Source organism: Mesoplodon mirus (assembly GCF_964341445.2).
Source record: "Mesoplodon mirus genome assembly, chromosome: 12".
NCBI lineage: Eukaryota > Metazoa > Chordata > Mammalia > Artiodactyla > Ziphiidae > Mesoplodon > Mesoplodon mirus.
Genome location: NC_138988.1, coordinates 38695482 through 38719641, shown reverse-complemented (window position 1 = coordinate 38719641; position 24160 = coordinate 38695482). Strand labels below are relative to the sequence as shown.

The following is a 24160-nucleotide window of genomic DNA, read 5'->3' as shown; positions in this document are numbered from 1 at the left end:
GTTTGGCAGGGCTGGGGTCCAGACTGGGTGTGGAGAAACCTGTGCGAGGTGCCCAAGGGTCACCCTGGATGTGGTGTCTGGTACTCTAGATGGTGGGAGTGTCTGATGATGTCAATGAGTACGCGATGGCTCTGAGGGACACAGAGGACAAGCTCCGCCGGTGCCCCAAGCGGGTAAGGTGGATGGGCAGGTGGGTCTTTGGGAGGGCGGGGCATTAAAGAGGGCAGCTTGCTCGCTGGGGGTCCCCAGGGAAGCCCATGAGGGAAAGCTGCTGTCCTGCCCCTGCCTCTGGGGTTGCCCAGCAGTTCTCCTCATCCCCACCCCCACCCCGGGCAGACCACGTCAGTGAGAGTGGGTCTGGCACCAGGGCTAGGCACGGCCTGAGCCCCGTCAGCCAGCCATGGCCTGTGCCCGGGTGCCCCCACCCTGGCCACTAAGTGCTGACGCACACCCACTCTCCTCATCAATTATGGATTCGACCCTGAGTACTTCCTCGGCCACTTGCAGAGTCAGCAGGAAGCAGGGCCTCCCTCCCTCCCTCCTTCCCTCCCCTGGAGCCCCTCTGCCGTAGCTCTCTGGCCTGGGGAACAGAGCCAAGAATGCCCAGTCTGGGCTTCCCTGGCAGCTCCTGGCTCCCACCTGTCCACAGAACCCTGCGCTTGTCCAGGGCAAAAGCAGCTGCCGGAGCTGCAGTTCTAGCATGGAGTCCCTGGGGTGTCCCAGCCAGGGGCTCATCTCACATGCCCTCAGCTGCGTCTCACTTCCACATTCTGAGGGGCAGCTGTGGCCCTGTCTTGCTCAGGCTCACCAGCAGGTCAGAGGCTGAGGAGGGTTTTGAAGAGTGGAGCTGGGTCCGCCCAACCCTTTGCCTGCCCTGGACACCAGTGGGGCCCCTGCTAGGCTGCGTGGGTCTGGGCACAGGGCCATGTCCTGATTGTCCTCTCCTCCCTTCTCCTTGGCTGGCAGAGGAAGGACATCCTTGCAGAGTTGACGAAGAGCCAGAAGGTTTTCTCAGAAAAGCTGGATCACCTAAGTCGCCGTCTTGCCTGGGTCCATGCCACCGTCTACTCCCAGGTGAGCAGTGTGGCCTAGGCCAGCAGCTGCTGCCCTCCCCAAGCCCCTGGACTAGTCACTGATTGGGCAGGGTTGTGCCAGCCCCTTAGTGCTCCCTGCCCTCCTGGGCCTCTGGCACACACGTGCCCCCTCCCCGCTCCTCATCCTCCCTCCTCCCACCTAGTGCCACATCCCCTGAACTTTTCATGCCCCATGAACTTAAGTAGATGCCATTTGTAGACCCCACTTCCCCACGCAGCTCATAACCCTCCATTCAAGGAACAGCCTGTCTCTACCTGCCTCCCACTCTCCGCTGCCCCTTCTCCTCTCTCAGCACGTCAGGGGCTCTGTGACCTCTCCCAAGCCTCACCCTGCATCTGCATCTGCTTCTCTCTGACTCCCCTCCCACTCGAGGCCACTGGCTTGTTCCCTTCTCACTCATTCACTCACTCGTTCATTTATTAACATGCCCAGAGCCTGGAGGATGCCAGGTGCCATCCTGACACTGCGGACACTCAGTAGTGAACCAGAAAGCTGAGTCCCTGTCCTCCCAGGGTAGACGGACAGACGGTGCACTCCCTCAGAGACCATATTTTGACCCCGCCACCCCAGGCCCCGGACCCGCCGCACTTGTTTTATCTCCCCACCTGCCCTGGCATCTCCCCCTTCACAAGTGAGTGCCTTGGGATGCTCCCCAGGTGCCCATGTAGGGCATCTGTTCACCTTCTTGGGCGTGCCCCTCCCCCATAACTGGGTGATCAAGGCCCTTGGTATCCCTGTCTCTACTGCTCTTTCTTCTGGTGACTCCTCCCCAACCCAAACCACCTCTGCCTTTTACCCCTCTGTTCTCTCTTGCCACAGACCACCTTGCTCCAGCCCCACAAAGATGGTCACTGTCATCCCACCACCAGGATTTCATGCCTGTCCACCTCCCTAGGCGATCTTGCCACCCCCTCCCACACTGTCTTCTTAGGAACCTCACCCTCCCATCTTTGTACCTTTTTAAATTGTGATAAAATATACACAACATAAAGTTTACCATCTTAACCATTTTAAAAAGTTGCAGTAAAATACAGTATGTAACTTATCATCTTAATCATTTTAAATGTATAGTTCAGCAGTGTTAAGTATATTTACTGCTGTGCAACCAGTCTCCAGAACTCTTTTCATCTCCCCAAACTGAAACTTATATCCACTAATTCCCATTCCCCGCTTCACCTCAGTCCCTGACAACCACTGTTCTACTTTCTGTCTCTGTGAATTTGACTACTCTAGTACCTCATATAAGTGGAATTTTTGTCACTGGCTTATTTCACCTAGCATAATGGTCTCATGGTTCATCTATGTTGTAGCATGTGTCAGGATTTCTTTCCTTTTTAAGGCTGAATAATATTCCATTGTGTGTATATACCACATTTTATTTATCCGTTAATCTATCTATGGACATTTGAGTTGCTTCCACCTTTTGGCTATTGTGAATAATGCAGCTACGAACATGGGTGTGCAAATACCTTTTCAAGATCCTGTTTTTTAATTCTTTTGGGTATATACCCAGAAGCAAAATTGCTGGATCATATAGTAATTCTATTTTTAATTTTTTTGAGAAACTGCCATATTGTTTTTCATAGTGGTTGCACCATTCCCACTAGCAGGGCACAGTGTTCTGATTTCTGCCTATCCTTGCCCACACTTGTTTCTCATAATTTTTTTTATTAATAGTAATCCTAATCTGTGTAAAGTGGTATCTCATCGTGGTTTTGATTTGCATTTCCCTAGTGATTAGTGATGTTGAGCATCTTTTCATGTAATTATTGTCCATTTGTATATCCTTCTTTGGTGAAATGTCTATTCAGTCCTTTTGCCCATTTTTAAATCAGATTGTTTTTCTGTTTTTGATTTGTAGGAGTTCTTTATACATTCTGGGTATCAACCCTTTAGCAGATTATGATTTATAAATATTTTCTCCCATTTGGTCTTTTGATTGTGTCCTTTGCTGCACATTTTTTAATTTTGATGAAGTCTAATTTATCAATTTTTTTCTTTTCTTGCCTATGCTTTTGTTGTGATATCCAAGAAATCATTATCAAATCCAAGGTTGTGAAGGTTTTCCACTATGTTTTCTTCTAAGAGTTTTTAGCTCTTAAGTTTAGGTCTGTGACCCATTTTAAGTTAATTTTTATATATGATGTGAGATAATGGTCCAACTTCATTCTTTTGTATGTGGATATCCAGTGTTCCCAGCACCATTTATTGAAAAGACTGTCCTTTCCCCATTGAATGGTTTTGGCACCCTTATCAAAAATCATTTGACCATATATGTGAGGGTTTGGGGGTGGGGGGCTCTCTATTCCATTGGTCTGTACGTCTATGTTTATGCCAGTACCATACTGTTGTTTTTTTTTTAATTTAATTTTATTATTTTTGACTGCGTTGGGTCTTGGTTGCTGCATGTGGGCGGCATGTGGGATCTTCCTGGACCAGGACTCGAACCCATGTCCCCTGCATTGGCAGGCGGACTCTCAACCACTGCACCACCAGGGAAGCCCTACCATACTGTTTTGATTATTGTAGCTTTGCAATAAGTTTTGCAATCAGGAAGTGTGAGATCTGCAGCTTTGTTCTATTTCAAGATTGTCTTGGCTATTTGGGGTCCCTTGAGATTCGATAGGAATTTTAGAATAGTTTTTTCTATTTCTGCAAAAAAAAATCCATTGGGACTTTTATAGGAATTGCATTAAAACTATAGATTGCTTTGGATGGTATTGACATCTGACGATATTAAGTCTTCCAGTCCATGAACATGGGATGTCTTTCCATTTGTTTGTACCTTTTAAAATTTCTTTGAGCGACATTTCGTAGTTTTCAGTGTTTAAAGTGTTTCACTTCCTTGGTTAAATTTACACCTGTTTAATTAATTTTGATTCTAATGTAAATAGAATTATTTTCTCGATTTCCTTTTTGGATTGTTCCTTGCTTGTGTATAGAAACACAATTGATTTTTGTGTGTCGATTTTGTATCCTGCAAATTTCCTGAACTCGTTTATTAATTCTAATAGTTTTTTGGTGGAATCTTTAGGGTTTTCTACATATAAGATCATGTCATCTGCAAACAGATAATTTTACTCTCTCCTTTCTTTTTTAAAAATTTATTTATTTATTTATTTATTTATTTATTTGGCTCTGCCGTGTCTTAGTTGCCGCATGCAAGATCTTCATTGCGGCATGCAGGATCTTTAGTTGGAGCATGCAGACTCTTAGTTGTGGCATGCATGTGGGATCTAGTTCCTTGACCAGGGATCGAACCCAGGCCCCCTGCATTGGGAGCGTGGAGTCTTAACCAGCGGACCACCAGGGAAGTCCCATACTCCCTCCTTTCTAACGTAGATGGCTTTTACTTCTTTTTCTGGCCTAATTCTGGCTAGAACTCCCAATACTATGTTGAACAGAAGTGGCAAAAGCAGACACCTTGTCTTGTTCTTGATCTTAGGGGAAAGCCTGTCGTTCTTTCACCATTGAGTATGATGTGAGCTATGGACTTTTCATAATACAGCCTTTATTATGTTGAACTGCCTTTTTTTTCTTCTACATTTGCAATGCTTACCCTCTTGCCTCCTGCTCGTTCAGCTTCTCTCATTAGTAAAGGAAAAAGCCTGTGATGCCTTTCCCTCACTGTACATCTGCTTACACTGCCGCTCTCTCCTTCCTTCTCTGTGTCTTGGCTTCCTCATCTTCCCTTCACTCTTTGCCCATATCAGGCTCCTCCACTTTTCTGAAATAGTCTTGCAAGGTGTCTATTGAGCTCCCCCGTCTCCCTTTGTGAACACATCTCCTCTCCCATTACAGTGGCCCCCTTGGCCGCATCAGTGCCATTGCCATCCTCTCCTCAGACTCGGTCTTCTCTGGCCTTCAGTGACGCCAGCTCCTGTAGGCCTCCCTGTCCGTGTGTACTCCCAGGCCCAGGCCCACCCTCTGACTTCTTGCTTACATCTTCTCGGGCTCTCAGGTTTGAGAGCACATCAGAGAGCTGGTGGAAAGTGCAACTGCTCCGGCTCCACTCCAGGAGATGTGGTGCTATGGGTCTGGACTGGGGCCTAGGGCCTCACTCTGGTTGGTGACCCCTCCTGGCCCCTTTTGTGGGATAGACTATCTGGAAACCATACTGTGGGGAACTGGGCCCTTGGCAGGTTTTGTCTGCTTTCCGTGGCCTCTGTTCCACCAGCAGTCACGCTGCATTTGACTTTCACACCACCTTCTCCTCTGAGCTCCAGATCCATTTTCTACCTGCCTCCTTAACACCACCTCTTTGGGGGCATCGCTGGGCACGTCATGCTCCACATGTCCTAAGCCACATCCCCTCTGCCCTTCACCAGGCCTGCTTCTCCCCCAGGACTTCCAGCCTCCATGGAGGCTCCCACCATGCACAGAAATGTGGGCCCTGTTCTTGTTGCGACCATTCCCTTGCCCTCACAGCCAATCGGTGCATCTGCATGCCTGGCCATCCAGTCCCTTTGCTGTCTTGGGCCTAGCCAAGGCTGTAGCTTCCTCACTGCCTTGTCCCCACTTGTCCCTGCAGCCCCTTCTGCTCTGGGCAGTGTTCCAACACAGGCTTCTGGTCACATTGCACCCTCTCGCTTAACACCTTCTGTACCTTAAAAAATTGCAGCCCAGGATTCTGGTCAGGGTTGTAGTGCTGCCCTATCCAGGCTGGTGGCCTGTCTTGCCTGCCCAGTACAGTGCTTGATTGCTCCTACCTGAGCCACTGCTCCCACTTCCTGGAATCCAGTTCTCATGTCACGTTCCTGGGAGGCCTTTCCTAATCTCCAGACCGGGCCACACCCCTGTGACCCCTCCCGTGAACAGCCCAGCAACACCCTGTGTGCCTCCCACAGGAGAAGATGCAGGACATCTACTGGCTGCTGCGTGTCTGCCTGCGGACCATCGAGCATGGCGACCGCACAGGTCCTCTCTTTGCCTTCATGCCCGAATTCTACCTGAGTGTGGCCATCAACAGCTACAGTGCTCTCAAGAATTACTTTGGCCCTGTGCACAGCATGGAGGAGCTCCCAGGTGATGGGGCCATTCAGGCTGGGAGGGGACAGAAAAGGGGACCTCTGGACTGAGCCCTAGGAGCCCTGTTCTGAGCCCTCGTGGCCCAGCAGCACACATCCCACGTGGGGAGGAGGTGAGGCTCTGCCCAGCATCACACAAGCATTTGCAAAAGTCCCACATGGTGGAGAGCCCTGTCCTAGTACCAGCAGCCATAGGACCAACAGCTCCTCCCAGGTGTTAGGAGGGAAACAGACGAAATGGAGTACAGGGTGTGGGGATCACCCCCATCCCACCCACCCCGCCCCCCCCCCCACCCTGGCTTTCACTTCCTTCTTGCTTCTTCTGTGGCCCAGGAGCCGGCTGGCCTCTTACCCTGCTGCCCTGGCGCTGGCCATGGGGTGTGCCATCCCATGCAGGGGCAGAGTGGCTTGTCTTTGCAGATCACAGCAAGGAGTAGGGGGGCCCTGCTGGTGGCCACATAGGAGTCTGGGCTTCTTGCAGACCACTGATTCCAGGCTGGGCTTGGCAGTTTATGTCTGGACTAGGCTGTGGGCTTTTAGGCTCCTGGCCTGTCCCCTTGCCCTGCCCTAGGCCTCAGTGCAGGCTTTGTCCTCAGAGGTGGAGCTGTGGGTGCCCAAGGGGCTGATTGCTGAGCCCTCCAGTGTGTGTGCTGAGATGGGTTTGAGCCCAGGCAGGACTCTTTGTCAGGACCTATCCTCCTGCTGGGACCCACCCAACACCCACAATGAGTCTGTGCCTTTGCCTCTCGCCAACTGTTAGTGAATGCCCTGCCTAAAGTCCCCAGATGTCAGCTTGGGCCCAGACTAGCCCTTGGAGCTAGCTCTGGAGCCCACTACCCAAGCCCACCCACCAAGGGTTATGGCTGCCTCTGGAGTCCGCACTCCTGATCAGCTCATCCTACTACCCAACCCTGCAGGCTATGAAGAGACCCTGACCCGTCTGGCTGCCATCCTTGCCAAACACTTTGCCGACACACGCATCGTGGGCACTGGTGAGGTCCCTGACAGAGGGCTGGGGGAGATGGGGACAGACGGGATGGCACCTCTGGCTGGCTATTTTCTGCGCACAATGCCGGCCAGGTGGGTATGAGGCATGGGCACCAGGGCTCATGCCAGGCACCTGCTGAGGCATGGCCTGTCCCAGCAGATATCCGTGACTCGCTGATGCAGGCCCTGGCCAGCTACGTGTGCTACCCAAACTCCCTGCGGGCCGTGGAGCGGATCCCTGAGGAGCAGTGAGTGGGGGCCCAGGGACGGGGGGCACGCACTCTGCCCTGCACAGCACTAGCCTCACCCCGTGCCCACCACCCGTTGCCCTCACAGGCGTATCGCCATGGTGAGGAGTCTCCTGGCTCCCTATGAGCAGCGGCCCTGGGCCCAGACCAACTGGATCCTGGTGCGGCTCTGGAGGGTAAGCCTGGCTGGAGAGGAGGTGGCTATGGCTGGCTGGAGGGAGGGGTTGCCCTGCCCCACTGACCCCCCGCCAACTCCACCCCCAGGGCTGTGGGTTCGGGTACCGCTATACACGGCTGCCACACCTGCTGAAAACCAAACCCGAGGATGCCAATTTGCCCAGCCTCCAGAGTGAGTATCCAGGTTTGGCAGGCGGGGGCCCTCACCCGCTGCTCTTGGGTTCTCGCAGACTTTCCCACTTCTTCCAGCCTCAGTCCTGGACTCATGTTGGGCCCCAAACCCCCTGTGTATCCCCTGGGGTTTCCATTTCCCTGCTTCCTCCCAGTCTAAGGACACTCTGGTCCTCTTGAGTCTTGCTTTCCAGTCCCATGTGTGCCCTTTGGTCCTGAACGGTCTGCATGTGTCACAGTGAAAAGGGGCAGCGTCTTCCCAGGCTGCTGGCAGCTTATGCAAAGTGAGGACCCTATCCCTTGCCCTCTGAACCAGCTCCCTGACCTCCAGCCTTGTCCCAGCACCATGTCCTTCTGCCCCTTTACTTTCACTGGCTGGTGCCAGACCCTGGATACCTGAGTCAAGGCAGGGGCACAGACTAGGGGTTGGCCAGGGCCCCAAAGGGTGTCCATGGGGCTTCCTGGAGGAAGTGGCCTTTGGTTGGGAGCAAAGTCTGCATTTTCTGTCCTGGGCATATGGTCCAGCAAAGCCCTGTGAGCCTGAAGACCTTCACTAGGCCCAGCCCAGGGTCTTGGGCTGTCTTGCTTGCAGAATCTGCCTGCCACATGCTGTACTGACCCCACACAGTGGCTCTCTTTAGCCCACGTGGTATGTTTCTGCCTTCGTGGGAGTGTTTGGGCCTAAAGGGGTCCCCAGAGGCCAAGTTCCTTGTGCAGAGTCACACAGCAAGCCCTTGCCAGTTGCCTTGGTCCTGCCTCCAGGGTGGACCTGAGCTGCAAGTGGAAAGCAGCAGTGGGGCCAGATATGCATCCTGCTGCTGTAGGAACTATCGATTTGCAGAGGGGGGAGGTATGCCTAGCCCGGTGTGGCTGAGGGCTCTGGTTACTGCTGCCTGTCAGCCCAGACTTGGCGCCCACCACCTCAGCCATATGCTAAGGCCAGGCCAAGGGCAGCAGAGGACAGTGGAGGATGGCAGGGCTCAGAGGAGGCTCTTGGGAGAAATGGCCTTGATACGAGTGAAGAGGGGTCTAGGTTGCCCTTTCTAGGTCTAGCCCTTGCTGAAGGGCATGTGACTGAGAACTTTCTGGGGATCAGGCTGGGGCTTGGGGGCGGTTCTAGAACTGGGGGTGGGGGAGGCATTGGGAACAACTGCAGCCTGTGGTTGGCCCAGCAGAGGGAGGGGACAGATTTAGCCCTGACCCCCAGGCAGCACTGCACCCTGTCCCCCTGCCTTCAAGACCTGAGTGTTCCCAGGGAGCTGTCTTTCTGCCCTTACACCAATGGCCTGTGAGTGAGGACAGAGGCAGACGGGCAGGGGCCGCTGACTGGAGTCCTGATGATGCCCCTCCCGACGTCCCCGCAGAGCCCTGCCCCTCCACCCTGCTGCAGCAGCACATGGCAGACCTGTTGCGGGAGGGTCCTGACGTGGCACCCAGCTTCCTCAACAGCGTCCTCAACCAGCTCAACTGGGCCTTCTCTGAGTTTATCGGCATGATCCAGGAGGTGGGTCACGGAGGGACCTTGTGGGCCAGGGGGTTGCAGAGGATGAGGCACGATCTGCAGTGTGGCCAGACCACTGACTGCTGTCCACACATTGGTGGCTCAGATCCAGCAGGCTGCTGAACGCCTGGAGCGGAACTTTGTGGACAGCCGGCAGCTCAAGGTATGTGCCACCTGCTTTGACCTCTCGGTCAGCCTGCTGCGCGTCTTGGAGATGACCATCACGCTGGTGCCTGAGATATTCCTCGACTGGGCCCAGCCTACCTCTGAGATGCTTCTGCGGCGTCTCGCACAGGTGTGTCCATCTGGGCAAGGGTGGTTGGGACCCTGGGGACACCCCAGTGGTGTGAGCCCACCCATCCACCAACGGGCTCCTGCCCTCACAGCTGCTGAACCAGGTGCTGAACCGGGTGACAGCTGAGAGGAACCTGTTTGACCGCGTGGTCACCCTGCGGCTGCCTGGTGAGGACCTAGAAGCCCTGTACCCAACACACCACAGGCCTTGGTTCCTCTGCCAGGAGCAGTGCTGCCTGATTCTACATTCTGCACCGGGACAGCCTGGCTTGGCACTCCCAGCCTAGCTCAGCCTTCTGTGGGGAGGGTGGTGGGAAGTGTGAATGATAATGATGTCAGCTGGGCAGGGATGGAGCCCCTGCAGTGGGAGCACTTGGGTAGCTCATCCCCTTCCTTCCCTTTAGGCCTGGAAAGTGTGGACCACTACCCTATTCTGGTGGCAGTGACAGGCATCCTGGTACGACTCCTGGTGCACGGCTCAGCCTCAGGGTGAGTGTTAGGGGCTGGGGTCACCTGTGCGGGCTGGGCTTGTCTGATGGGGAGGGGGCTGGGCAGGGCCTTCCAAAGCTCATCTCTCACATGGACTTAAGCATCAGGTCTGGAGCTGGAAGGAAGGTAGTGAGGTATGAACTGAGTAGGTGGCGGTGGCGGCAGCAGCAGCTCAAAGTAGGAGAAACCAGGAGCTCAGCAGAGCAGGGTGCCCTGGCCCACGGGCAGAGCCACTGGCTGTGGCTGTGCCTCAGGCAGGGGCAGGGGAACTAAGACTGTGCTAAGGGCGGGGTGCCATCCTGCGATATCCAGGGACGCACTGCTGGGGTTAAGAGCTGAGCACACATACTGCCACCTGTGTCTGTGAAGGCTCCAACGACGAGCATGTACTACCTTTATTAAGAAATTCCATGGTAGCTGGATCCAGGACACTTGTGGGCCCCCCAGCTCAGCCCTCACTCAGGAGGGGTTCCCAGTCCCCGCTTCCCTGCCCCCCTGCAGTGAGAGTGGTGAGATGCATATGAAGCCAGGGCACTGCTTCAGCCATTAGGCTGATACCAGTGCCAGCCCTTAAGAGGATTCTACCCTTGGGAGACAGCAAGTTCTGGCTCAGCCCTCCCATCTTATCCACGCTCAGCAGGCTTTTTACTGCTGAAAAGCTGGGGGAACAGGCCATTGGTGCCCCTTACCATTGTCTTGCGAGCCCATGGGAGAGGCTCTGCCCTCAGAGTGGCCTGCGATGCCCCTGGAGGTCTCTTGAGGAGCCTTGCCTGCTGGTTGCCTTCTCACCAGACTGCATGGACTCATGAAACTTCAAATAGCTTGAATGTTGGTGCGTGGGGAGTCGCATTTCACCAGAGGGAGGGCTTGTAATTCCTCTTTCCACCCTCGGGTTGGGGACTCAGTCTTCCTTTGAAGTCCTCCTTCTTTTCCCCTGTGGGCCACTCCCGTCCCCTTGGGAAGCAGAAGGTGGTCATGCTTCAATTCTTCACCACCACTCTCCTTGATGGCCGCCTTAGCCCCTGCGGGTGAACCTGGGGCTCTAATGCAAGAGCTCTTCCAGATGGTCCTTGGTTCCAATCCTCATGTGGGCACAGGTAGGCCCTGCTAGGTCCTGGGATGTTTTGGTCCTGTGCTGCTGGGGAGAAGCAGGAGAGAGTTGGGGACTTCAGCCCCTCTACCGGTGAGTGGTGTTGCTGTGCTTTATGTCGAGGCCCACACAGGAGTCTGGAGGACCAAGCCCAGTGCTTCCCACCAGCATCTGGCAGTTCTCTGGGCAGCAGCACGGAGCAGGGCAAGCAGCGGGCAGGCAGTGGCCTCGGTGGGGCCCCTGGGCAGCCTAGGTCATCACCAGACCCTCAGAGCCTGTGGAGCTAGCAGACTCAGAGCCAGCCTTGAGCCGCAGGCCCATGGGATTGTGGAGATCAAAGTCTTCAGCTACCGCTAGCTGCACACGACCACTGAGGCTTCTCCTGCCAGGTTCCAGAAAGACCACGTGCTTGTGGACACTGGCCTTGCGTCTCGGTGCGTCGGGCGGCGTGGTGCTGAGCACTGAGGACTGTGCGCTCAGCTCCTGGAGTGGGCTGGGTGTTCGGGGCCAGCGGCGGCAGCGGCAGGTGCGATGGTAGCATCTGCGGCAGCCGGGGCAGGGTGGCGCGAACAGGTAGAGCAGCACGAGCACCAGGCCCACGGCGCAGCCCAGCAGCGTGGTGAAGCCCGTGTTGAAAGTGTCAGGCTCAGGGTGTGGAAAGTGCACACTCACGTTGTACTCGTGTGTCTGGTTGTGATGCAGGTGGGGTCCAGTAGCCAGGCACACGAAGACACCCTCGTGCCATGGCTGCACGTTGCTGATGGCCAGGCTGCCATCAGCCCGCACTGCGATGCTGCCATTGCGAGATCCTGGAGCCACAAGCAGCTCCTGCTGCGGTGAGACCCAGGCAATGCGCACGGCTGGGGCGCTGGTGTTGCAGTGTAGCCTCAGGGACTGCCCCACCTGCACATGCAGCTGTTCTTCAGGCTGCTCTAGGCCCCGAGCCAGGGCAGCTGAGCAGTTCTCAAAGACACGGCTGTGCTCAAAGAAGCGCACGCGGGAGGTGGGTACCTTGAAGGCCAGGCATGTGTACTCACCCGCGAAGTCGCTCACAGCACTGAGCCCCCGCTGGTGCCAGTGCTGCAGCAGGTGGTAGAGACGGCAGTCACAGGGTAATGGGTTGTTGTGCAAGTAGAGGCCATTCTTGAGAAAGGCTGGCAGTGAAGCCAGGTCAGGTACAGGGATGCGTCCTAGGTGGTTGGAGGAGAGATCCAGAGTACGTAGGTGGGTCGTGCCCAGGCCGTGCAGGTGATTGAACGAGAAGGACGCAAGTTCATTGCAGCCCAGGTAGAGACGACTGAGCGCGCCCAGGCCGTGAAAGGCCTGCTCGTCTAAGTGCGCCAGGCGGTTGTTGAACAAAAGCAGCATCTTGAGCTCCCCCAGGCCGTCGAGGTCGTGGCGGCCGAGGGCTCGCAGGGCGTTAGATGATAAATCGAGCAGCCGCAGGCCGCTGGCATTGGTGAAAACTCCCGGACCTAGCGCATCCAGCTCGTTGTGATTTAAACGCAGGGCGCGGAGCCGGGAGAGGGGCGCCAACCAGCCGGGGCGCAGGCGCTGCAGCGCATTGTGGCTCAGGTCGAGGTCTGCAGCTGCAGCTGGTAACGCGCCCGGCACATCCTGCAGCCCCAGGCCGGCGCAGCTCAGGAAGTCGGCTGCACAGACACATTTGTAGGGACAGTTATGAGGCGCAGGGGACAGGAAGCCCTCGGAGTCCAGGGTGCTCAATCCGACGCGCAGCATGCACAGCAGTGTGCCCTGCAGCACCAGCCGGGCCATGGCGGCGGCTGCCAGGGGTGGGACAGGGCAGCTTGGTGCGGGGCGCAGCTCCGAGACTCACCCACTTCACATCCGGCTAGAAGTGCGGGGCGCTAAATGGCCAGTGGCCAGCGAGACAGGATGCGGGCTCCGTCCCGCAAGGCCGACCGCTCCAGCTGCCCGGCCCCAGGTTTTGGGTTGTGAGTTGGGGCCACGCTCTGCCCAGCACTCCCTTCTCAGGCTTCCCCAGCTCTCTCCTGAATGCGTTTCTGAGCACTCAGCTTCTAAATACTCTCCGGGAGGCGATTTCTCGGGGGCGGGGCCTCAGGCTCCCATTGGCTCACGTTGGAGGGGCGGGGTAGCCGCGTCCCCCGGCGATCATAGGCCCCCGCGTGGCCGCCAGAGGGTGAGCGAGTCGGGCCACAATGCCCCAGCGTGAGCTTGGCTGGCGGCTTTCCAGAGGGCTGGTCTCCCGGAACTCTGGGAAGCACGTCTTTAAGCTTCTTGTGTTCTTTGTGTTTTCTCTGAAGGGTTAACGTTTATGAGGGGGCAGGTGTTTTCTTTGAACGGTAAACGTGTATGATTGGGCAGCTGTTTCCTTTTAAGGGTTAATGTAAATGAAGGGGCAGGTGGACTTTCATTATCTTCTGGTGGTGCCCCTTAAACTGGTACCCGGCAATGTGGGTCCTTACTGGGATCTAGGACTTTACTGAGAGGACTGGAGAGAAGCAGGGAGATTGGGTGGAATGAACCAGGCAATAATGCAAGTAGGCTGCACTTTCCACCCCCACCCCTCCGACAGATACTGATTTCAGACAGGCCCAGCCTTCTGACTACCCTTGTACCCTCTCCCACCTAGGACAGAGAGAGCCACATCAGTGCTCCTGGCTGATCCCTGCTTCCAGCTCCGCTCCATATGCTATCTGTTGGGGCAGCCAGAGCCCCCTACCCCTGGCACTGCCCTGCCTGCCCCTGACCAGAAGCGCTTCTCCCTACAGAGCTGTGAGTAGGCTGGGGGTGGGTCAGGGGAGAGAGGGATTTAGGGCTGGGCCAGGTCAGTAGTCTTAAGAAGAGCAAATTCCCAGGCAGGGAGTACTCAAGAGGCACTGGGTTCTAGTGCCACATTTGGCCTGACACCTCCTACCACCCGCCAGACACAGATTACATCAGTGTTGAGGAACTGGCCCAGGTGGAACAGATGTTGGCACACCTGACCTCTGCATCTGCCCAGGCAGCAGCTGCCTCCCTGGTGAGTGGGGCCACAGCATACGGGTCCACACAACCCCAGTACACATCACCACAGCTGTGTGCGTAGTGTACACCCAACTTGTCTGGGACCTGAACCCCAGCCCACCCTGCACTCTGCTCCCTGCAGCCCACCAGTGAGGAAGACCTCTGCCCCATCTGCTATGCTCACCCCATTTCTGCTGTGTTCCAGCCCTGTGGCCACAAGTCCTGCAAGTAAGTGGGCTGCATGGGCACAAGGGGCTGGGTGGGGAACAGCAGGGATACACAGGCCACCTTTATGCCCTCCCCTGTTGTAGAGCCTGCATCAATCAGCACCTGATGAACAACAAGGATTGCTTCTTCTGCAAAGCCACCATCGTGTCTGTAGAGGACTGGGACAAGGCAGCCAGTGCAAGTGCCACTTCCTCGGCTGCCTAGGCCTACCTGGCCCACACGGCAGGAATCTCTACCCTTAAACTCAAACCCATGCTGGGCCCTATTTATGAGCCCCTTGCCCTGTCCCCCACGACCCCCCACCATGCCCTATTTGTGCCTGAGCTTGACTTTCAGTCAGGGCCACAGTGAGCATTAAATTATTATTCCATACAGTCCTGGCCCAGCCCATCTTGAGGGAGTAGGCTTTGTGGGGTATGCCCAGTAAGGATCTTGCCAGATTATGTCCACAGGAGAAGGCGGGTGTCCAACGGCTTCACCCTTGTCCAATCCTCCCCAGTCAAATGGCAATGAGTCCAGGGCCTCCTGATGTGTCGAGCCAGTGATCCCTTTGCCAGTGGGGAAATGGGGGCTCAGCCAGCCCCACAGCATCCTCACATGATGATGCGGGGCTCCGGCACCGACTCACCAATAGACTTGTGGGGCAGCACACTGGCCCCGTTGAGGTAGAGCTCGTCATTAACTATGACGTCCTCACCCAGCACTGTCACGTTCTCCATGCGCACCTTGGGGGGAGGGGCAGGCCTGTCAGCGAGGCAGAGGCATTCCCCCACCCTCCCCATCTGGCCCAGCCCCGAGGCTTACCCACTGGCCCACGCGGCAGCGCCAGCCTACAATGCAGGACTCAAGCCAGGAGTGGGAGCGAATGTGGGCGTCTCGCAGCACCGTGCACCGCCGAATGCACACACCATCCTCCACCACCACACCAGGACCCAGACTCACGTTGGGGCCAATGCTGCAGTTCTCGCCAATACGGGCACTTGGGTCCTGAGGACAGCGGGGAAAACACAAGTGGGCCATCTGTCCCCCAAGGTTGAGGGGGTTGACAATGCTCTGGGCAAGGGCCTCACCACCAGCACGTTGCCCACAATGCCAGGGCCTGAGCACAGCTGCTCAGGCTGCTTCTGTCGCAGCGACTGCAGGAAGAGGCACATGCCGGTGAGGAAGTCCTTGGGCTGCCCAATGTCCATCCAGAAGCCTGTAGGGAGAGAATGCATCAGGGGGCTCAGCCCAGCCACAGACCACCCCCACCCTGTGGCCTCCCTGCCTCACCCTGCAACTCCATGGCATAGAGCTGCCCCTCCTTGGCCATGACAGGGAAGATCTCCTTCTCAATGGATGTGGGCTGCAGCTGTGGGAGTGGGCAGCTCATCAGCAGGGTCATGGCAGTGGTGGCCTGCCCTACCCCAGCCCACCCAGCAGCTGGCTTCTACACACCTGGATGCGCCGTAGCACTGCAGGGCTCAGGATGTACATGCCTGCGTTGATCTTGTTGGACACAAACACCTGCGGCTTCTCCACGAACTGGTGAATGCGGCCTGTGTCCGCCTCACATACCACCACACCGTACTTAGAGGGTTCCTCCACTTTGGTCACCTGAGTGCAGGAAGACTTCAGGCCTAGTCCAGTGCTCCTGAGCCTTGATATACATGCTGTTCTAAATTTCAGGGGCTTTGCCACAAATGCTTAAAGGCACAAACTGCACAGCTCTGCACCCACAACGCCAAGGGGCAGTTCAAGGCTGGAGGATGGGAGAGGCTGGGGAGGCTGCGCATGGGGACAGGAACATTAGAGCAGAAGGACGTGCTCGCTTACCAGAATTGAGCCTTCCTGGCCATGGTGCCGGTGGAACTGCACCATGGCTTGAAAGGGGAAATCGCAGATCACGTCACTGTTGAGGACGAAAAAAGGGTCTGCAGTCTCAGAGAGCAGGTCACCGGCCAGTGCCAGGGGCCCAGCTGGGGGAGAGGAACAGGTCACCATCATCTTGGGGGTCTGAGCCCCTGGATCGAGGCTCAGCAGTCCCCATCCAGGCTGAGTCTTGCCCCTTCCCTGGCCCTAAACCCTCCCCAAGGGACCTTCCTGTCTCTACTGACCTGTCCCTAAAGGCTCCTCTTCATGGGACATAGAGATTCGGATTCCTAGCTGGAAGGAAGAAGCACCCCGTCAGGTTTCTCTCACCAGGGTGAAAAGTTGAGCGGGGACCAAGGGAAAGAGCGAGAAATCCGTGCCTCACCCTTCGCTCCTGCGCCTTCATTTCCTTCTCCAGCACCTGAGACATATAGCTCACAGCAAGAATCACGTGGTCCACGCCGGCCTGTGGGATAGAACGGCGCCGGCCGCCAGGCGGATTCAGCCGAAGGCACAGGTGTCCCCGATCCCCAATCGTTGGCCGTCCCTCATCCTATCAGGTCCTACCAAGACCCCGTCCCCAGGCCTTACCGCGGCCAGCGCCTCCACTTGGTGCAGCAAGATGGGCTTATTGCAGAAGTCCACCAGCGGCTTTGGGATGCTTAGCGTCAGCGGCCGCAGGCGCGTCCCATAGCCGCCCACCAAAATCAGTGCCTTCATTGCGCCTGCGGGCGGCCGGAGAGTGAGTCCCGGGCTCCGAGGTGTCCGCGGCCCGCCTGGCGGACCCCTGCCGCACACTCCCGCCGCTGTGCCCGGCCCCGAGCCCTTCACCCGCCAGACTGACCAACTCTGGCTCTGCCTTGTCCGCCCAGTCCGCGCTGACGCTAGGTCCGAGACAGCAGCAAACCAGGACGCGACGCCGAACGGAGACCGACTGCCTCCCAACTCGGGCCGGCCGCCGGCGGGAAGTGACGTAAACTCCGGCGGCCCAATCAGCTACCGTATACGTGGCACACCGTCGGCGTCGAAGCGCCGATACGCGACGCTCCGGCCGACGCAGCCAATGAGAGCCGAGCGCGCCGGGCTGCCATGGGGACCGGGACCCGGACCTGCGGGTCAGCTGGCCATTGGCGGATCCAAAAGCGGAGCTGGCGCCAAGGGCGAGGCTTCTTTTGCGCTGCGCCACAGCCGCTTCCGGCCCCTCCCCGCCTCACCGGGCCGGCCGGGCCGGGGAGGGGCCGAGGACGCGGGCTGGCCGGACTAGGCCAGTCTCCCGGAGGCCGAGGGGTTTCTCAAAGACACGGACACGCCTCGGCTTCTAGCGGCTTTATTTTGACATACACGACCTCAGACACAAGCGGGGCGGGCAGCGCTAGGTGTATAGAAAGGGGCGGGCTCAGCCCAAGGCCGCAGCACCCCCTCCACTGCACGCAAGGTCCCGAGAAAACGCAACCGCGCCCAGACGCGACCGGAGCCACGTGTCATATCCGGGCGCAGGGCTCGGGCGGCGTGGACAGGCTTAGGCAGCTTCCAGGAAAGTGGAGTAGAGAGCGGTCCTCCAGGCGAGGCCTTGCAGTTCCCCGAGAAGCAAAGATACCAGGCCCTTCCCTTGGTTCTCCCCAAACTTTTCCCCATTAAAACATTTTTTAAATCGGCACAAACAAAACCAAATTGAACAGCTTTAAAACTTCAAGCAATCTGCATCTGGGGGGGGGGGTGCACGTGATGGGATGTGAGCAAGTGAGCAGAGGCTACGAACTAGCCCAAGCCTTTGGCCCGTTAAGGAGAATCCCCACGCCCACCGTACAGGCCCGGATGTGAGGGAGGGGTGGCGTCCCCGGCAAGCTGCAAAACTGGTCCCCTTCCTCTTTAAGCACCGCCCATCCCACCCCACTAGTGGGGCTGGTGTCGACTTCACCCAGGGAAGCACTATAGAGAGGGGTCGCTTGAACGCCCCAACCCATGATCCCATCTTGCACTTTGGTCCCAAGTTGGGGCTGGGAAGGCAGGGCCTGGCAGGGACAGGGCTCTCTCTAGCACGGAACAGGGCGAAATGGTGGCAAAGAGCGAGTGCAGACACACATACCCACGACCCACCAGAAAACAGGGCTGTGTCTCCCAAGTGTTCAAAAGTGCTGAAAACAAGGGACCCTGCCCTGGAGGAGAAGCAGCAAATCCCAGCCCTGCTCTTTTAGTGCCAGGCAAACACTGAATTTAAGTCGGTACAGCCTCTCTCGCGATGAAGAGCAGAATGGGGCAGCATCTCCCATAATACACAAACTCAGGAAGCACAGCACATCCCCAGGCTGGAGAGGTGCCATCAGTGGGTCCCGAGTGGCCCTAGACCCTTGCTTTAGCCCCTGCCTTACCAGGAAATGACTATCCACACTAATGAAGAGCTACTGCCCCCATGGGTGAAGCCACAGAATAGTACAGAAGATGGTCATTACTGACTACAAAAAGGCAAGCTGCTCCTCCTAGCCCCAAGGAATGGGAACCTGCCCACCAATGGCACCAGGGTCAGAGGGCCGAGAGAGATGGGATCCCATCAAGGAGCCCATTTAAGATGTGTGAGGCTGCATCTCTAAGGACCAGGAAATTAGTCCATCAGTTACCAAGGCCTCTCAGAGACACAGGCTGGCAGGCTTACCATTAATGCCCAAATAGGGACATGCCAAAAGTGACAATGACAGTGGCCCTAGACTCAGAGGTGAGGGCACTAACCTCAGCAGTGGCTAGGTGAGTGCAGTATCACCTGGCTGCATGTGTTAGAGGTGGCAGGTCTCTATGCCATTAAGGGCTGGCAGCAAAAGTTATGGGCAAGGAATGGGTCACCCCCTGGGCCTCCACCGTGCTACTGTCAGTGTTGAGTGTTGAGGGGGCCACACTCCAGGCTCACAGAGAGGGTGTTGGGCCAGCAGGCAAACACCTCCAATTCATTTTGCTACCAGTTCTTTTAAAAAAGGTAGCACCTGCTGAGGAAGGGCACAGGGGCAAAAGCTCACCTCAGAAATGGTAAAGAGAATATTTTGCTGAGGGAAGCATGAAGGAAATCAATATTTACTAATGAACAAGGTTACACCCCAGGGGAGAGATCACAGGGGCTGGCAGATGGAAAAATGGACAGACTGATGGACCCCAGTACTGATAAGATAAAACTCTCATTAGCAGAATCTGGGCACCTGCACCCAGCGCCCAATGTCCCTATAAGCAAACAAGCTTAAAGTTCTCCCTCACGAGCCTGGAGCTCCTCACAGTGGGCTGCTGCCTTGAGCTTGGCCTGGGGAGAGGTGAGACCCTGAGCGGACCACAGCCTTTGAGCCCTGGAAGGAGCAGCCCATCCAAGGCAGCACAGCTGCCCAAGCTAGAGGAAGAGGACTCCTAGCCACAGCACAAGGACTGCAAATACTAGCTGGGTCAGAGCCATCAGAGGCCCTGAGGCCTGCTGGAACACTGACTCACCTCAGCAAACAGAGCAGGGCCCCCTCCAGTGGGGCAAGAGGGGATGGCCTCCTTAGGCAAGGGATCTTGGTGAGAAACGCTGGCTGGGCTGTGCAGGCAGGAGGAGGAGCAGGTTCAAGTGCCAAATAGTGCCTGGGGATCCCAGGGCCTGCCCTCTGCCATTGCTGGCTTCAGCACAGCTTCATGAATCTAGCCTCATGCCAAGGTCAGAACCGAGAAGGGTCCAGCTGTGTGCAGTTGGCCCTGTGGTGCCCTGGGGACATCTGCTACAGACCTGGGTGATACCCACAACACAAGCTACAAAGTCCCCCAAGAGATGGGCACCCAATCCTCTACTACTGAGGAACATGGGATGAGTGAGCATGGAGGGGCCCTGAGCCAACCCAGGGCTTCACCCCACAACTAGCAGGACCCTGCAGCCACAGACCCCAAAGACCTAGGCAAAAGAAACCAATGTCCAAGGGCAACATGTCCCTGCTGCCAAGCCCACCAGGGGCATCTCTTCCTTCCTAAGACAGCCTGGACACAGCAGTCAGAACCATAGAGCTAGGAAGCCTGGCTGAGAGGATGTGCTCTGCCCTCCTTCACTTTATATATATGGATTCCAGGCTACAGCTAAAAACATTTCTTTTAGTTTACACCAAAGAGAAATATAACCCTTTTAAAAGAAAGTCTGTGTGTCCTCATGGCGAGTTCAGAGCAATGGTCCCTGCCTGAGGGTGGAGAGGAAAAGGTTCTGGAAGCCCAGAGCTGGGCCTACTGGTTCTCGTCCCGCATCTGTTCCATGATGCTGATGAGGTTCTCCAGGCCAAACACATAGCCTCGGTCAGGCCCATCATGCACAGTGGGGTCATCTCGGAAGCCCTTGAATGTGCTGTGTGCAAAGTCGATCATGCGGACATCCACCTTGGGTGGAGAGAAGGGGCCCACCTCGGGGCTGGTGCTGCTGGGGCTGGTGCTAGGGCCACAGGATGGTGCCACCTCAGGGAGCCCTGTGTCCAGGTGCTTGATACGCATTTCGGACCGGCGGTCCAGGTAGGACTCAGACCGGCACTCCTTGCCATCATAGATGACAAGCAGGGAACTGGAGTAGAAGCGGTAGGAGGCCTGCCGCTCCAGTACAGCTTTCAGGCCTCGCAGTTTGCTCAGGATGGGCTCAAAAAGGTCACGCCGCAGGTCCAGGCCATTGTGCAGATACTGATAGAGGGCATTGCGGAAGCCTTCGATGGAGAGCCCACGGCCATAGTACTTGTTCCTGCAGAGGTAATGCCCTGTGTCCAGCTGGTACACCTGAAACCCCAGGAGACAGACAGGTGAGTACCAGGGAGGTCTGATGACCTCACGGTGCCCTGGGCAGGCACTATCTGGAAAGTACTTCTGACCATCCTGAGCTTTTCTGCTCAACCCACACAACTGGAGTAGGCAGGCCAAGTTCACCCTAAGTTTTCCTGTGGTAAAGCCAGCAATGTGCAGAGACCAGGCCTACAGGTTTTCTGGCACTACCTTTGGAGCCCTCCTCCACGTTGCCCCAGGAGACCAGCTGGACTCAAACTAGGAATTATCTTGCTGACAGACAAGAGTCTTAGTTGCCCCAATATCAAGGCAACAGGCTCTCACAGTGGTTCTGCACTGGAGCCCAGACCAAGGTCCCCAGGTAAGGACAAGAGGGCTCAGAGAACATGTCTACAAAAACGCACTCAGCACCCTGTAGGGGACTCACCCTCTTGGAGGAGATTCTGGACCACTGTGGGCCAGGAGGACACCTGGCTCGGATAGCGGGCAGACACACACACAACCCAAAACATGCAAGCAGGAGCACCTAGGCTCTCACCAAGGATGACTCACCTGCATGCCACAGACTCTGACACCCAGCGTAGCTGACGTACTTTGCTCGCACTTCTGCATCTGCCGGGCTGCCTTCTCAGCTGATGCATCATCACCATGCTGCCGGGTGCCCATCTTCAGGTCCAGCACACAGGGGTACTTGAAGTGGTGCACCACGTTCTCAAGCAGGAGGAACTCTGGGCCACAGTCAAGGGGAATAACCACCAAACTCACCATCAGCCCCAGCCAGAAAAGCACAATCCAGTTTTTCTATCAAAGGAGGTATTCCCTTCTAATGTAATCTGTATTCACCTCACAAACTCTCAAATGTGGATTTCAAACCACTGGCTTATTATTTCTTTAAAAAATTTTTTTGTTGTGGTAAAATACATGTAACACTTATCATTTTAACCATTTTTAAGTATACAGTTCAGTAGCGTTAAGTACATTCATATTATTGTGCAACCATCACCACCATCCAATCTCCAAAACTTTTTCATCTTCCCAAATAGAAATTAGAGACTGTACCCATTAAACAGTAACTCCCATTCCCCCCTCCCCTGCCCCCATAACCACTATCTACTTTCTGTCTCTATGAATTTGCCTGTTCTAGGTACTTCATATAAGTGGCATCATGTAATATTTGTCCTTTTGTATCTGGCTCTTTCGCTTAGCAAATTGTTTTCAAGGTTCATCCATATTGTAGCATGTGACAAAATTTCATTCTTTTTTATGGCTGACTAATTTTTCATTGTATGTATATACCACATTTGTTGATATCATCATTTTTATTTTATTCTTTAGACCTGTCTTGCAGGCATACATAAATAAACCAAAGAAGATTTGGCAGTTTCACATACATCTCTGGCACCATCAGTAAACCAAGGCCCTGCTCAATCCAGTGTCTCATTCAGGCCTAAGTAGTAAGGAACTTCCTTTGTAGCACTACTACAAAAATGATAAATCAGATTTAACATTCCCAAACAGGAATCTTTAGAAAAATCTGGATTTAAATTTCTATCTTGCCATTTTCTGACTAAACTTCAAACCAGTGGACCATATATTTAAACTTATCCCTTAGTACTTCTAGGACCTTCTGCTTAAAATGGCTCTGTGGTCCTGGCCTCCTGGCATTATATCCATGTCCTCATCTACATCTCCTGTCTGCAACAATCTTAAAGGTACAGACCTGTCATGTCTGCCAAAAGTCATCAGGGCTCACAGCCTAGCCCTCAATTCCATATTTGGGACTATGCAGCAATCATATGGTCTTGGAGGATAAGACCCTCAGCATCACTCTGATGATGAATATTTTTAATATCCCCTAATTCTTTAAGGAATAACATAAAAAAATCATTAAATATGGCTTTTCACTAGTCTCATCACCTGCTATAAGCTATAAACAAGTGACAGTAAAACTCAAAGAAGGTTGCAGAAATATCTCACAATGCCTGAGAGCACTGGATCCTGCTTCGGCCACTCACTGGCTCTGAGCACAACACTTAACCACCCTGTGCTTCCATTTACTCGTCTGTAAACGGAAATCATAACAGTTCCTCCCTCAAAAGACTTAGGAAATTGAGTAAGTACATATGAAGCGCTCAGCATACTTCCCCTCAGTTTCTCAGTAAGATTTATTTATTGTCTACTGCTTCAAAACACTAAATGATTTTAAGAATTCCTATTTCATAATACTTTTTTACCTTTGGTATCTTAAAAAACTGTTTTATATTGCACAGGTATAGTGTTTATCTTTAGAAAAAACATACTAAAGTCAAACATATTACTTTTTAATTATTATCTTTTGGGAGGGGAGAAATACACACGTGTACACGTGTACATATGCACACGCGCACACACACCCCTCCCCCCCAATTCTAGACATGCACTGATAAATATGGTAGCCACTATCTATGCCTGGTGATTTAAATTTAGATTTTAATTAATTAAATAAATTAAAAATTCAGTAACTCAGTCACAGCAGCCACATTTCAGTTACAGTGTGGCTAGTGGCTACCACAAATTTCAGCACAGATTCAGAATACTTCCATTGACACAGACAGTTCTATTGGACAGCACTCTTCTAGACTACCAAGTTTAAGTTTCAGTCTTACCAGCCCCAAAACGCAGGAAAAAAACAACATGTTGATGAAAATAAGAAGGACAAAGAGGGAAGAAGAGCCTATGGAAAAGGGAGATGAGAACAAAAGATGAGCCCCTGAACAGAGAGGGCGCTGGCCATGGTACTGGTAGGTGCCTTGACACAGGACTCATGGTCCCAGTAGCAGGCACTGCTGGAGAAGCAGTAACAAGGATACTGTAGAGCTTTCGGTCCTTGGACTCGGAGCGCATGCGGCTCAGCTGCTGTTTGTGACAGCGCAGGCTCCAAGGGTTGTGGCTGATCTTCTCCGAACTCAGACCGCTGTTGCCATCCAGCATCTGGAAAGGGACGTCCGAGTGGCTGTGTAGCTCCACCTTCGGAGTCTTTGCCTCCTGGGGGCTAAGAAGGAAGAACATACCCATTGCTAAGGGGCTCAGACAAGTCACCCTCTGGGGTCTCACTACACAGGGTGGGGAAGGCCTGGATCAAGTCTAATGTGCCATGCATAGACCTTCCTGAGGGGTGACACAGGGCCCAGATGCATGAGCCCATTAAAGTGAGTAAATGGCATAAGTACTAAGGAGCTAGGGTGTGCAGCCTGTGCTGCTAAACTGATCTGATCTGATG

At 54.8% G+C, this 24160-nt stretch overlaps 4 protein-coding genes across 13 annotated transcripts in view; 1 reads left to right on the top strand and 3 right to left on the bottom strand.

The window, feature by feature from the left end:
* RNF123 (ring finger protein 123) overlaps window positions 1–14667 on the top strand; it is a 28856-nt gene extending 14189 nt beyond the window's left edge. The window contains exons 25-39 of one of the 2 annotated variants that reach the window (XM_082638794.1): window positions 90–173; window positions 967–1074; window positions 5943–6120; window positions 7040–7114; window positions 7270–7357; window positions 7446–7533; window positions 7622–7706; window positions 9070–9209; window positions 9313–9501; window positions 9593–9668; window positions 9905–9989; window positions 13694–13836; window positions 13989–14083; window positions 14210–14295; window positions 14379–14667. In XM_082638794.1, coding sequence (XP_082494920.1) covers window positions 90–173; window positions 967–1074; window positions 5943–6120; window positions 7040–7114; window positions 7270–7357; window positions 7446–7533; window positions 7622–7706; window positions 9070–9209; window positions 9313–9501; window positions 9593–9668; window positions 9905–9989; window positions 13694–13836; window positions 13989–14083; window positions 14210–14295; window positions 14379–14499 — 1641 coding nt within the window. In that variant the 3' untranslated portion in view covers window positions 14500–14667. Of the gene's footprint in view, window positions 1–89; window positions 174–966; window positions 1075–5942; window positions 6121–7039; window positions 7115–7269; window positions 7358–7445; window positions 7534–7621; window positions 7707–9069; window positions 9210–9312; window positions 9502–9592; window positions 9669–9904; window positions 9990–10090; window positions 10274–13693; window positions 13837–13988; window positions 14084–14209; window positions 14296–14378 lie in introns of those variants that run through there. The other variant, XM_082638795.1, reaches the window with a different exon arrangement.
* AMIGO3 (adhesion molecule with Ig like domain 3) lies at window positions 10348–13696 on the bottom strand. Its single transcript, XM_082638798.1, has one exon. The coding sequence runs from the start codon at window positions 12853–12855 to the stop codon at window positions 11329–11331; it is 1527 nt and encodes a 508-aa protein (XP_082494924.1). The 5' UTR covers window positions 12856–13696; the 3' UTR covers window positions 10348–11328.
* On the bottom strand, window positions 14639–17114 carry GMPPB (GDP-mannose pyrophosphorylase B). Its single transcript, XM_082638799.1, has 9 exons — window positions 16738–17114; window positions 16532–16612; window positions 16392–16440; window positions 16111–16253; window positions 15733–15891; window positions 15568–15646; window positions 15366–15493; window positions 15100–15282; window positions 14639–15020 (listed from the first exon to the last, which is right to left on the bottom strand). Exons 1-9 carry the CDS (start codon window positions 16864–16866, stop codon window positions 14889–14891), a joined length of 1083 nt encoding a protein of 360 aa, XP_082494925.1. The 5' UTR covers window positions 16867–17114; the 3' UTR covers window positions 14639–14888.
* A 343-nt stretch (window positions 17115–17457) lies between these two features.
* The window catches only part of IP6K1 (inositol hexakisphosphate kinase 1), a 76856-nt gene continuing 70153 nt past the window's right edge, over window positions 17458–24160 (bottom strand). For all 9 annotated transcript variants that reach the window (XM_082639634.1, XM_082639635.1, XM_082639636.1 and 6 more), the window contains 3 exons: window positions 23751–23932; window positions 21454–21629; window positions 17458–20898 (listed from right to left, as the gene is read on the bottom strand). In XM_082639634.1, coding sequence (XP_082495760.1) covers window positions 20365–20898; window positions 21454–21629; window positions 23751–23932 — 892 coding nt within the window. In that variant the 3' untranslated portion in view covers window positions 17458–20364. The remainder of the gene's footprint in view (window positions 20899–21453; window positions 21630–23750; window positions 23933–24160) is intronic.